Below are 14,156 nucleotides of genomic sequence, written 5' to 3' on the forward strand. Positions count from 1 at the left end.
ATGTGTAATTAGACTAATTATTTTGTCCGTCTGGGTTTTTGCACACTACATGGCATAGATGACATGTAGGTATCATTGAGGTGAGATGTGGAATGTATTTAGTTTGGAGTCAGAGTTTAGCTTGCTATTATCAGTAGAAAGAGGCAGCTGCTTCTGGAAGTTGGCTGAGATTATCTTAGAGGACTCTGGCCTTCAATTTCTGCTGTTATTCTTTCCTGTTCACTGAGCTATTCAGTTTAAAACACGGTGAAGACCTACATTTACTGCAGTTTGTAGTCAGTATTAAAACCTAATAGATTTTTTCCTTTTTTTTTTTGCTTTTGTAGAACAACCTTATGAAGTCAGCAAATGTTTCTGTTATTATTGCAACCCAACGTAATAGCTGGATTTCCAGTTCAGAAAAAGGGATTGCTTTCTCTTCAGTTATGTTAGAGATATGTTTTCCTGCTTTGTGAATGCTATGAGATGCTAAATTGTTTTAGGTACTGCTGAAAGATTCTGCATTAAAAACTCTCAATTCATACATAGGGGTTTTCTCCTTTAAGTTTTTTAAAAAAGTGAAAAAGGTAGAAAAGTGAATTACTCATTCCCAATAAAGTACAATACTTACTGTTAAAAAGCAATGTTCTTCAGTTAAACAGATAAGCTTCTTGCTCAGGCACAGTTGCTTGTTAAGAGAAAAATAACTCAGAAAATCTTCGTATGTTTTAAATCATCATAGCTTGCTGAGAGCTTCCTCATCAGCCTTACAAAGCTGTTGGTACTCTTGCCATGTCCCACTTCCTTTTGCTGTGAAAGCTCTCTCTTGAACAAGGCAGAGGTCACAGTGTTGGTGAGCCTCAGTCTACTCACTGTATATGGTACAAGAGGTGACAGTAGTACAAAGAGTGGCAGTCTTTACTAAATGATGTAGTTTTTTAAATAACTTCCCAGGATCATTAACTCCTTGTAATTAACATTTGCAAGGGAGAAGTGGAGGACTTTAAAAGTTTAGTTCTTCCCCTAGTGTTTTCACTGATGTGTTGAATTAAAGCACTGAATGATTGATCAGCCCACTGTTCTTCTGTGTTCATTAGGGAAAAATGCAGTGCAGCTTTGTATTCGGTAGCTGAATAAATGCGTAAATCTTAATTGAAGGAATTCTTTACAGATTCCTTTTATTGATCTGTACTTTATTTCTACAAGCCATTTTTCAGGTTTTAAAAAGTTGTTTGTACTTCTAATTCGAGAAAGATTGGTTTATAAGCAGGAAGGTGATCAACATGTAATTCAGCAGTGTGGATTTTGGAGATGCTGCTTCAGTAGAATTCCAGGTAGCTGGTTGAATGGTACCTATAGTTTCTCTCAAATGACCACATTTTTGGGTTGGCATAGAGACAGAAAAATTGAAGGTTTACATACAGGTGATAAAGTATGATAGGATCATGATGTGGTTACTATCGCAGATGACAGTTCTGACTTCTTGAACTCAGATGATCAGGTTCACAGCTGTCTAGATGAAGGTCACCTTTAGAAGACACATAGAGAGATATTCAGATTAATTCAGATAACTCAGGCCCTCAAATAGGTAGCAAGATTTGCTACCACTGTACCTTTTGAGAAATACAAAGAGTATTTTGTTTATTTGTTCCTGAATGTTACTTTTACAGGCTGGACAGAACAGTTGCCTGACACTCCAGTTGAGGAGTCTACTCCAGCTTCTGAGAGTACTGAGAAGATAAAAAAGCGTTACAGGAAAAAGAAGAATAAACTTGAAGAAACTTTTCCTGCCTATTTGCAGGTAAAACCTTCGCTGTGCTTTGTGTGTATAAACGTTTGCAAACAAGATCTTGGTGTTTGTTGACTCATAGGTCGTACAAATCATATTTCTTTTCCGACTACTGTTTTTTCATTCCAATGTCAGAAGTCTTAGCCTGATCATGACATTTACTCTAGATAGTACTTTTTCTTGGCAGATTATAGTACTTGATTTTACAGAGGAAACATTATCTATAGATTTGTGTTTTTAAATGCTCTGCATCTCCTCACCACAATGATCCCTGCTCGTTTACCCACCCACCATTTCTGATTTGATGTCCCAAGAGGTAAGAAGTAGTATTTGTTGATCCTTATGAGTGTGGATAAAACTGATACTAAAAATCAGTCTATAGCTTTAATTCTTGCCGTTATGTCCTAAATCGAGAGTTTAAAGGCTACCTGGAAACAGGAGAAGTTGTTATATAAAAATTGACTTGAAAATTTGCTAGACTGTTGTCAGATTGTGCTGAGGTTTAGGTGAGTGGTAGCTGTTACGCAGCATTTCAAACATGAAATGTATGTTTAACAGCGTTCAATCTTTTGTTCCTCTATCTCTGGTTGGATGATTTTGTATTAACTGAAATCCAGCCTTTCAGTGTTCCTGATGTATGTTTGTCATGAACATTTTGTTTGGTCGTGATCAAGTTGTTCAGTAGTATTTTTCAGCTGTCATTTCTGTGCGAGGAAAAATACTTCAAGTGCTGAAAACCTTTTTGAGATATATTATGCATTACTACGTGCACTTTTATATGCTTGTAATAACACTGTATTGTTACAGTGTCTGTGCTGTGCATATGTAAAAGGCTTAGAAGTTTTGCTGTATAATTGTGAAGGTGTGAAATTAAGGTAGTTATGTAGCTACTTTAGGTAAGTGGTAAGCAGTGTTTTTGCACCTCCTAGCCTGGAAAAAGGACTGCCATATAGGATAGAGTGTGGAACTCAGACCAAAACCATTGGTGTTTTCATTTTAACTTTGCTCTTTGTGCAACTTTTTCAATATATACGGTGTTTTTCCTACATTGAATCATTTTGTCCTCTTTGCAGGAAGCTTTCTTTGGCAAAGATCTACTAGATACTAGTAGACAAAACAAGATGAGCCTTGATAATTTACCTGAAGAATCACTTCCACTCTCATGTAAAGCGAATTTGGCCACCAGTTTCCTGGATCCTTCATCTGACCCTCTTCTTAGCTCAACCTCCACTCCAGCTCAGGCAAAACTGGGCCCTCAAGGTATGCAAAGCTGAAGTTAGTTTGTTGTAACCTGCTAGTTGTTTCAGAAGGAGCAGTGGATGGAGTAATTGGAACCTGATACAAATCTGAAAGTGGCTGACAGTAACATTCACTTACAGATCCATTATAAGAGAATACAAAACTACTCTAATTAAAGAATCACTTTTAGAAGAGAGATCTGCAGATAGCCAGTGGGTTATAAGTACTACTGAAAGGACAGTGTCATGCAAAGGAACAATTACAAACTTTACTGTCTTCTCCACTACTTTTTTTTCTGCATGTCTTGTAGTGTATCCTGTGTGCTGGAGGTGTTTTACCATTCTGTATATTTAACTGTTACTGTTTCTTCTTTACGAGGATTAATTTCTCACACTTATTCCAGTTCATTCTGGCATCTTTTTCCATCTAAAGTTTACAACACCCAGCAGTCTTTTGTAGAGAGAGCATTTATTTCTGATTGTTACATAGCAAAACTCTGCTAAATGAAAAGCAAAAGGCTATATTTATAATTAAGCATTGATTGTTATACACTGGAAATTGAGTTTAATAGAGAATACAAGGTTAAAATCCCCTTAAGGGGATACCACCAAAAAAGAAGTGTTTCAAAGTTTGTATTTCATTGGTTACATCTCTGCAAGAAAATGTATTTATGTAGGCATTTTTTCACCTCAGCAGAGATTCAGAAGTCTTTGTCAGCGTATCAAACTGCTTGATTAGAGTTGTTAATGTTCATGTAATATGATAGTATGAGGTGTTAAAACTGTGCAGACTTGATGCTTATGTAATGTTCCATTTTTCCAAGAAAAAGGAAATTAAAGAGGGGAAAGACAAAGTTGGAAAACTTCATATTTTCATCTTATTTTTATATAGAAATAAATTATAAGGGTGTGGTTATTGGAAAATAAATAAACTACTAGCAACCACTGAAGTTCATAGGTTGTGAAGACCTACTGTCTTTCCCATTTTATATGAGAGGCTTAAAGGACAGTATTTTTTGGCCATAGGAATGTTTTCAGCAATGGTATCTCCAGTGTTGGGATTTCAGGCCAAAACTGTGTCCAGACAAAGCTGTTTGTTGCAGTTGGAGAAGTCATCTGCCAGTATTCATCGGTTCCAGTGCAATTTTTCTTAACTCTTTTTCTGTGACTATGTGGGAGACAGTCATTTCCACAACAGGATCCACATGTCTGGGGGAGCCAGATGCAATTTGAGTGATGAAGACCCTCGTAAATTTGCTAATTATTGAGCTAGCAACAGTCACATTGTCCCTTCTGGCGAACATTGCAGAGGAGCTGGTGGTGAGAGCAGTAAAAGAGCACCTGTGCTATTTTAATCAGTTTGACACAGACCTGCTTTGTTCACTGCACCAGGAGGTGGTAGGAGCATGTTGTTACTGTGCTGTTTTCCTACAGTGCTGTTTGTTGTGATGATTGCTGACTCGGTGAGAGTCCATACTGAATTGGATAGGTCTTTCTCACAAGGAAGTTGTTCTTGTCTGGGAAACTCCAATTGATTGAACCCAGCAATAAGGGATATATAAAGTTCATCTTCTGAAGAGCTCTCAAGCATCTGAAGAAGCTACTGGATCTGCTTTGCACTTCAGCATGTATACAGGGCTGCTAGGGAGTTAACAGTGATGTGTTCAGCCTCCTAATGAATTTACAGTGTATTTCAATGACATTCTGTGACTATTTATTCTTAGAGCTTTATTAAGGGGAGCCAAAGCTTTGGCCAGTCATGATGGCAGTTGGCAGAGCCAGCCAGAAGAATGTCTGTGGAGTCTTTTCTTCACTGCTTTACTAGTTACTGGTTACTGTGTTTGAAGCCCTGATTTTTTTCTGGCAAAGGGGCTTCAGTTATGAGACTCATCTCTTCCATAATACAAATGTCACACCACTGTGGTGTATTTTACATGGTACCAAGCCTTAAATTCATTAGAAAGCAAGCACTGGAGCAGAGTGCAGAGGCTAACTTGCTGGGAGCACCAGTTCTCAGATTGCCTGGCTCATTGGTAACTATGAAGATGATGATCTGTACATCCTGAGTGCTCTGGGGACTCCCTGTGTCACTCTTGGGATTCTTTACCTGGCTGTATCTCATTTAAAAATAGATAAATAAATAAAATACCTCTTGGCAAGATGTATTCTATGAAGGTTCTGGAAATAAGGAATGCTAAGGGAATTCTTCCTGGGCCAAAAGAGAGGAGTCTGCACAACTGATTCCAGTGCTTCTGGGATGTTTTGCAACTAGATAGATAGCGTTTGATTAAACACATTAGGGTAGCTGCAGCTCTGGGACAGGCATTTTTATTCTTTTAAAACTTAAAATAAATACATTGAGGAGTCAGGATCATGAGATCAGCAGTAGCCAAGTGCTCTGTTAGGGATCCTGCATGACAAGCAACTTATTCTCCTTTTAGCCTTGTCTTAGTTTACATCTCAATTCTGAAGAGTCAAATTAATGAGCAGTATTGAGCTATTTATTTGGCACCAGATGTCAACCAGCTATTGATTGTGATCCGAAGCAGCTGACTAAAGGGATTTAGTTGCTTCCAAGATAATTAGCGCTCACTGAATTAAAGCTGGTAAAGAAGAAAAAAAAAAGGTTTTATATGAGATGTATAGTATGAGACTCATGAATCATGGAGTCCAGCCTCCTCTATCACTGGCCCTTAGTATTTTCATAGTCTTAACCAGCTCCGTTGTGATAGCAGTTAGATTTTTAACCACCTACTAAACTCATTGGAAAGTCATTATGGAATCTGATTGCCTTAATAGGAGCCTTTTAACTTACAGACTGAATTTATTCACAGTCAGTTTGTAACAATGGATGCTAAACAGTTCGGTTACATTTTTTCAACTTAGTCCTTTCTGGGTACTTACTCAATGTATTTATATTCAAATTAGAAGTTGAATTATTAGGAACAGTTCTCATGCTGCGGAGAAAAACACCATAGCATCCAATATTGCAGAAGAACTGAAGGCTACTGATACTGTCTTGGAGCTTCCTGCATAAAGACTTTTTTCTCTTTAGTATTTATTTGCCTTCAGACAGAAATTCATTTAAAAGACAGATAAAGTAAATCCTTTGCCCACCAGCCAAGAGACTCACTGGTGACTCACTGGAACAGGTTGTGGATGCCCCATCCCTGCAGGCATTCAAGGCCAGGCTGGATGTGGCTCTGGGCAGCCTGTTCTGGTGGTTGGCGACCCTGCATATAGCACGAGGGTGAAACTAGATGAGCATTGTGGACCTTTTCAGTCCAGGCCATCCTATGATCTCTGTTCTCTTGCTGAGAGCTGTCCCAAAACACTTTGGTTGATTTTTGCCTTCATAGGCTTTTGTATGTGATATATTGAGTTCTCATTTGAGAACTGGTTGATTTTATTTTGTATCTTTTACAGGTAGCACCGATGACCCCTTAGCTGATCTTTCTGAAGTCTTAAATACTGATGATGATATTCTTGGAATCCTTTCTGATGATTTGGTAAAGTCTGGAGATCATTCGGGTATGTAGGTTTATGAGGTCTCTCTGGTATTCGCTTTCTTTTTCTTCTCTACATTGTAGACGTGGTTGTTGTTTTATACCTATGGGTATAGGTTATTTCAGATATGGTTTTCGTATTTTGAAAACACCTTGGTTTGAGATGATTTTGTTGGCTTCTACCAAAACAACAACAAAAAAACACCATCAAAAAAATCACACAGCCTCTTCAACATTTTGTTTTACCTGTCTCTTTGCTTTGCTGCTTAAGAGAGAATAAAAAATAGCTGCTGTTGTCTGTCATACCTGCGTAGCTTTTTCAGCATGAAGCTTTTTCTTTACTTTTGTTTTTGTTTTCATGTTATAATCATCCATTTTATCTGGTTTGGGTCCTGTAGGTCTTGATTTATGCACTTTCCAGGTTGAGAACTCACCCTCCCCATTTGGTAAGAAACTAAACAATGGATGATCCATGGTTAGAAGTAGTCGCCTTTCCTAGTGGTTTTAGCTGAGAGAACTGCATGTGTAGAAACTAGCGTTCCTTTACTGTGTCACTAATCCATGCTTCCATTTTCCACTCTTTCTGTATTGTTTGAGTCTAACGTGACCTCTGCACGCTGCATTTATTAAAGTACTGCATAAATTTTGCTGCCAGTATTTGGAAACCTTCCTGAGTTTTTGTTTTTCATGATACAAAGCCATGTGTTTTCTTGCTGTCACTGTATAATATTACTTACAGTCGTAGTGTATTGTTTTTATCGTAGTGGTATCTTTAGTAAATTACAAGCACTTTAACAATGTGAATATATTAAAGCATGAATAAAGCAGTCAGATTGATATCTTTTTTCCACCGGATATCTTTTTTTTTACTTGTTGATGGTTGATCAGTTTATGCAATACACGCTTCACAATAAGTAGAATGGCATGTTTCATTATTTTAAATTTATTTTTATTTGGTGTTTATTACAGAAATATATTTTAAATACTGAAGTGTGGTGTTTTATTTTCAAAGATGTTTCTCTTTTGAGAGTTACATTGGCATGTTAAGGATGCTATGAATTTTATATAGGAAGTTATGTTTTGTCTGGATTAGCAAATTATTAGTTGCAACCTAGAATATTGAGTAGTTGTTCTTGAAATGGAAACTACTGTGAAGAGTTTGATACTGAGTACATTTCAAGGACACTTCAGTAGATAATTTAATATAATATGTAAGAATGTTTTGAAGTGAAGCTTGAGGTACACAATAAAACATTGACTGCTAGCATGATTGTTTTATGGAATGTGAAAAATAATTAGAGTGGAACTGTTTACTGAGAACTGTGCACTTCAAAATGTGCTGTACCTGAACTCAGTTGTCTTATTTCAACAAAACTGTCCCATTCTTCCAGTCACATTCCATTCAATTAACATTCCTTAATCAATACAGTAAACTGGAAGTGAATAGTTGGGGGTATTTATTTACTTTTCTCTAATGAATATTTCCTTTTTCCTTACCTTTCATGTTTAATGAAGTCTTCATTTAGTTGATAGCTCACACCTAGGGAAAAGATGTTTTATGCCTTTTATTCTGTACCAGTAGATTTTAGCATGTCTGACTTTATATTCTTCCCTCCTTAGCTGGATTGGATATTGGTCCCATCTCTGATGATCCTTCTTCTCTGCCTCAGCCAAATGTCAACCCAACTTCACGGCCACTGAGTGAAGAACAGTTGGATGGAATCCTCAGTCCAGAACTAGACAAAATGGTCACAGATGGTAATTTGTTGTTGTTCTCGATCTAGTCTTCTGGAAAACGCTTTCTGTTGTTGAACTCACATTGCTACCCATGTATTGCTACCTTCTTGCTTGCAGAATTAATTTTATTGCATTTTTTTTAATGATTACTCATCCCATATTTTTAATTTGCACAGGTGCTATTCTTGGCAAATTGTACAAAATCCCAGGTATGTGCTCTAAATCTGTGCTGTCTTCTACAAGATGCAGTTTGTAAACAATGCCAGCCAACTCACGCACAGTGTTTTTGCAGAGCTGGGAGGAAAAGATGTCGAAGATCTGTTCACAGCTGTTCTAAGTCCAGCAACCACACAGACAGCTCCTTTGCCACAGCCTCCACCTCCACCACAGCTTATGTCTTTGCACAGTCAGGGTATGTTCATTTGTTACTTCTAAAAACAGCAGCTTAGTCAGGAGAGTTGTGCATCTGTTAAATACTGACCTGAAAGTAGGGCATGCCTTACTTCCTGCTATTCTTAACTCGTGGAAGCTGATGTTGATAATTTATGGAATATTTTTCTAAAACTGCTCGGAAGGCAGCATGTGACTCATGTGCAGGTAAATGTTGCTAACTTAAAGGGACAGTTATTTTAGATGAGTGTGATGTGTTGGAGGTTGTATTTTAGCTGACACTTTCATGTTCTTGAAACTGTCTGCAATAAAGCATGTGTTCTCTTCTGCGTTTGCTCCTTCATTACTTTTGAGTACCTCCTCAAGGGTAATGAGAAAGTCTGTGTGACAGTGAATTGGTGATTCTTAATTTCATTTAGGGAGTCTTCACAGTTTAGCATTCTAACCCTATCCAAATAGTAAAGAGGAGGTTCAGAAGTTTTGAAATATACCATTTGTTCTCTTTCCTACTATTAAAATTATTATGAATTGATACAGCATATTGCTACTTTTGTATTGAAAGCATGAGGCACACTAATTTGACTTGTTGTTACCAGTAGAGCAGGTTATTAGTGGTGTGTATGAGCATAATTAGATGCACTCTTCTCATCAGGTGTCACCATTAGTAGGTTTTCCTTGAGCTCATGTAAGGAGTGCCCATTCTGTAGTACTGGTACTACAAAAAGTGATAGTCAATTTGATTTCACCTGCAAATTAATTATAAGAAGAAAAATGATTGGTTTCCTCGTTGGTTGTATTTCCATAAAAAGAGAAGACTTCAAAAGTTATAGGAAAGGAGACAGTTTAAAGCAAATAATGGGGTGATTTAAAGCAAAAGATAACGTAGGTATCAGTACCAGTTTCCCAGTTGCTTGTGTACTTGGAGCTAACTTTGGCATTTGAACTCTGTAAGACTGTTTAACATTCTCCTTATGGGAATTGCCACAATTACAAAGTTTTGGATTTATAACTTGTTCAGTTAGTGTGTAATGATCCACATGTTTCTATGAGAGAAATGCTTCAATAAAGGGAAAGCTTGTATCTAGTCTCAGCAATTTCAAATAAAATTAACACTCTGTTCTCATTTAGGCATATCAGCTTCCTGCCTGAATTAGAGCCTGGCTCCTCCTTGCCAGGCCTTCACAGTTACAGTATGCTATGATACAGCATATTCTCTTAAATGCTGTCTGATGGGTTACTTTCATCCCAACTAAACTTTCCTGTGTAGCTTATGTCACGTGTGAATAAGAAGATAATGACCTCAGGCATGGGAGAACACTGAGTATACTGATTTCTGAGTTTGTGCTTTTAGGAAAATATTCAGAGCACGGTTATGATTGTACTTTAGTGACAGGGGCTCACAGGTCAGTGTTCATTCTGTGTAGGAACATCTGCAAAGACCATCTGCTGGAATAAATTTGCCCGTGCCACATTTGCTTAATGTTTTTATCAAGTAAATAAAATATTCTGCCCTCATATCGCTCGGCTGGACATTTAATTACAGCAATGATGTTCATTTGAGTAGGTTTATCTGTTTCATAAGTTACAAATTCCAGAGTTAATAGATAGTGAAGCTTACTTTGGTATGCTGCCGTCTCAGAAGAGGAGGTGCTTAATTTGAGTGGTTAATCATAACCTCTGTCAGGACTGAAAGCACATGGTAGAAAAGTACACAAGCTTACAGTGAACCAAAGTAAACTGACCTCAAAACCTTCCCAAAATTGTAAGGTCAGTACTGGACTGGGCTGCCCAGCGAGGTGGAGGAGTCACCAACCCTGGAGGTGTTCAAGGAACGTTTGGATGTTGTGTTGAGGGACATGGTTTAGTGGCAGCTATTGGTGATGGGTGGATGGTTGGACTGGATGATATTGTATGTTCTTTCATCCTTGGCGATTCTGTGATTCTGTAGAACTTAAAAGCAATTAGTTTTTCATTTGATGAGACTTGCCTTCTTTGCTAAATATTTTGTCCTCTACAATGTATTCATGCTATAAAATAATGATTTAAAATTCTCATTCTAGGAGAGAGTGCATTTCCAAGAGTGCCACTTATGAATGGCCTGATTGGCCCTAACCCTCATCTCCCTCATACAGCTCTGACTCCTGGAGGTGGCCTGGGCACTTTCTCTCCAATAACACAACAACCATATCCTGATACCAGGTACGTTAAAATAGGAAGTGTAAAACAACCATTGCTTAGCATTCACCACTTGGATGATAGTGGTGTTATTAGTGCTGTGATACTGCTAGCATTTAACTAATTGCTTATTGACCACTACTACAAAAACTATGTTCTTGCAGTCTGCTGGCTAATTAGATAGCAAGCAGAATAAGTACTGTGCTAATTGTTTTTGTATATTGAGAGAAATCTCTTTACAAAGTAAAACTTCTTTTTGATTTGTCAGGGATAAGAATCCAGCATATAATCCAATGGTAAGTGATCCAAACAGCTCATGGGCACCATCTGCTCCACCTTTGGAAGGTGAAGGTGATACAATGTCCAATGCTCAAAGAAGCACTCTTAAGTGGGAAAAAGAAGAAGCATTGGGTGAAATGGCGACAGTAGCACCTGTTCTCTATACAAATATCAACTTCCCTAATCTGAAGGAAGAATTCCCAGGTGAGTTAGCAAATAAAGCCATATAGCATGTGGAAATGTATACATCTTTATTTGAAATAATATGAAATAAACTTATTAATGCCTTGCATATTAACATTTTCTTTTATTTAAATTGCAGATTGGGCTACAAGAGTGAAGCAGATTGCTAAGTTGTGGAGGAAAGCGAGCTCACAGGAGAGAGCTCCCTATGTGGTAAGAAAAACCTCCTCCTGTATTTGCACGCTTTCAGCAAGTGTATTTCATCTGTGGGATTTTCATTTGTTTTTTTTTTTAAATAAGTTTATGGATTGTGGAAGTTCACTTGGCTTTCAGCCTTGAAATAAACTACACAGTAGTATTGTGCAAGATAAAGGCTCTAAATGAGATGAGAACATTTGTTCTCACGGCCTCTTTGCTACATTTGATTCATGCCTCGAGCCTTACTTGCTCTTGTTTCTTTCTGCACGGGACCTCACTAGTTTCTTCATAAGGATAATAACAAATTATTATGTGACCTTCCTCTCTCTTTATCTTCCTCTCTCACTGGTGTTTTCCTTTTGGCCCCATTTGAGTTGCTGAAGTCTTTCCCATGTTGAACTACAAATTCCAGAGGTAGCAGAGCTTCATATCTGTATTTTGCTAATTTCCTTTTATTCCTCTGCTGTTCCCTTACTGTTCCCCTCTCTTATCTTCCTCTGGAATGGAAACTTTTGATACCTTCCATGTTGTGGATCACACAAGCTACTCTGTTCTCACCAAAAGTATTCACTTTCTTCACATTTTGGCCAAGCAATCTCAGATACTTATAGCAGCTGCCTGGAGTACCTGAATGCTGATTCCTGATTCTATAGAACTTCCACTGAATTGGTGACCTTTGTACTTTATTGGCACCTCTTGTTAAAGCCTCTCTTCATCCAAACCTCAAAACCTGTATTAGTTACATTGTTCTTGACCTGGACAACTGTTGTTGGCAAACGTGCTTTCCTTTAATATGCTGTTAATCTCCATCCTGTCCTGATTCTTTTCTTTCTTTCATCACAACAGAAGCTGGATGGTTGTTCTCACTTTCACTCTGTAGATTTTGTTCAGTCTTCTTGAAAGTTCCTTCCGTATAGCATTTACAAGAAACTATTGACATAAATGGGTAGGCTTTTATCCAGGCAATTATCAGTTTACCATTGTTGCTGTTACTGAATGCTCCTTCTTCACTGCTCTGAAAAAATACAGCCCTATTCTCCTAATGGATGCCCAAGAAGTAGTTACAAAAATTATCTCCTCTCTGTCTGCAGAAAGGGAACATGCTGTTGCACAGACATGTGCATGAGTATTTGCATGGTACAAAGTAGTTGTTTCCTCACAGATGTTACAGTTCATGTACTTTTACATTGCAGCTGTTTCTGGTCTATGTAGCATCGTGCACACAAGAAGCTGCTTGAGTGCCTGAACCGAGGAACTTTCAGCTGGGGAGGGATGGAGGCTACTTTAGAAATAAAACTAAGATGTGCTATTACGTTTTCACTGTAGGCTTTTTATTTTCCTTACTTGCATAGTCTTGACACTTAGAGAGGAAATGACACGAATATTACTGCTGCGTCGTTGCTCTCATCTGTGTTACCGCTTCTTGTTTCTTTGTTGGAGGGGAAGAGTTTAAGCCTTTTCTATCAGGCAGCCACCACTTGAAAATCGAAGGGGGAAAGAAAAAAAAAAAGGTTAAAAAAGAAAGGTAGAAAAGATATGAAAATTCGATTCAGCAAAGGAGTCACATCCTAGATTGGCAGTAAAACAGACCCTTTGAAATTTCCATTAGATGTTTTAAAGTGTCAGGATAGCTGTGAAATGCTTCATTGAAGAGGAATTGCTGTTCTTTCATCCAATTTTTCCTGATGCAGAAGCCCATATCCTATGTTTATACTACTGACTTAACACAGATTGAGATCTATAGAGTCTGTTTAATGGAGTAGACTGTATTTTTCTTGTCATTGAAGTTCTTCACATTATTGGTCTTTATTGATCCAGACATCATCTGCTGTACTCACATCTTCGGGTTTCAGACCACCGCAGTGTGTGGTTTGAAAGGTGTACTGGTGAGATTCATGCTTGTTTGGCACAGCACCGAACCTGAACAGAGGCTCATAGAAAACCTCTACTGCTAATAACCCCTTAGTTCTCTCTTTGTATGTCAGTTTAAATGTAAGATTGCTAAAGAAAATGGAGTATTTTCAGCTTGGATTTCATTGTAATAATAATAATGTAATAATGATAAGGTAGTTTTCGCAAGCATGTGTGTGTTTAAAAAGAAAAAGTTTTACAAGTAATTTCATTTTAGGTTTTGTAAGAATAACAGATGCAGTTTTCACACTTAGCAAAAGAAAATGAGACTAACTGCCTATGTCTTTTTTCTTTCTTTTCAGCAAAAAGCCAGAGATAATAGAGCTGCTTTGCGCATCAATAAAGTACAGATGTCAAATGACTCCATGAAAAGGCAACAGCAACAGGATAGCATTGATCCCAGCTCACGTATTGACTCCGACCTCTTTAAAGATCCATTAAAACAGAGGGAATCGGAACACGAGCAGGAGTGGAAATTCAGACAGGTGTGTTGCATTTAAGGCTTTTTGTCATTTTTCTCCCTGCCTTTTATTGCATTGTTGGAATCTTGTTTTAATAAAATCAATTTTAAACTTTCTTTGGCGCTATAGAAGAAAATAGATGTTATCAGAAGGGAACCTGCTTGTAAATGCTGAAAAATTATTTTGGAAAGCTTTGACCCTTAAATCTTAACCTACTGTGGAAATAAGTTATTCTTCCTTTGTATGGCTACCTGGTGGAGTAGTTTGATTTTATATACCATGTATAGCAGTAACCTTGTGCAGCTTGCTG

The 14,156-nt window shown here is 37.7% G+C and overlaps 1 protein-coding gene across 24 annotated transcripts in view; it reads left to right on the plus strand.

Moving 5' to 3' along the window:
- Window positions 1-14,156, plus strand: part of KMT2C (lysine methyltransferase 2C) — a 166,540-nt gene that overhangs the window by 122,410 nt on the left and 29,974 nt on the right. For 19 of the 24 annotated variants that reach the window (XR_014943185.1, XM_015852848.3, XM_085538968.1 and 16 more), the window contains 11 exons: window positions 1,650-1,780; window positions 2,842-3,028; window positions 6,433-6,537; window positions 6,911-6,958; window positions 8,133-8,270; window positions 8,426-8,458; window positions 8,542-8,661; window positions 10,700-10,838; window positions 11,083-11,297; window positions 11,416-11,489; window positions 13,688-13,870. Coding sequence is in view for 23 of the 24 variants with exons in the window: in XM_015852848.3 (XP_015708334.2) it covers window positions 1,650-1,780; window positions 2,842-3,028; window positions 6,433-6,537; window positions 6,911-6,958; window positions 8,133-8,270; window positions 8,426-8,458; window positions 8,542-8,661; window positions 10,700-10,838; window positions 11,083-11,297; window positions 11,416-11,489; window positions 13,688-13,870 (1,373 nt within the window). In the remaining variant the exon portion in view is untranslated. The remainder of the gene's footprint in view (window positions 1-1,649; window positions 1,781-2,841; window positions 3,029-6,432; window positions 6,538-6,910; window positions 6,959-8,132; window positions 8,271-8,425; window positions 8,459-8,541; window positions 8,662-10,699; window positions 10,839-11,082; window positions 11,298-11,415; window positions 11,490-13,687; window positions 13,871-14,156) is intronic. The other 5 variants (XM_015852852.3, XM_015852859.3, XM_085538967.1 and 2 more) reach the window with 1 other exon arrangement.

This window comes from Coturnix japonica, chromosome 2 (assembly GCF_054131305.1).
Source record: "Coturnix japonica strain WE chromosome 2, WE-NBRP24, whole genome shotgun sequence".
Classification (NCBI taxonomy): Eukaryota; Metazoa; Chordata; class Aves; order Galliformes; family Phasianidae; genus Coturnix; species Coturnix japonica.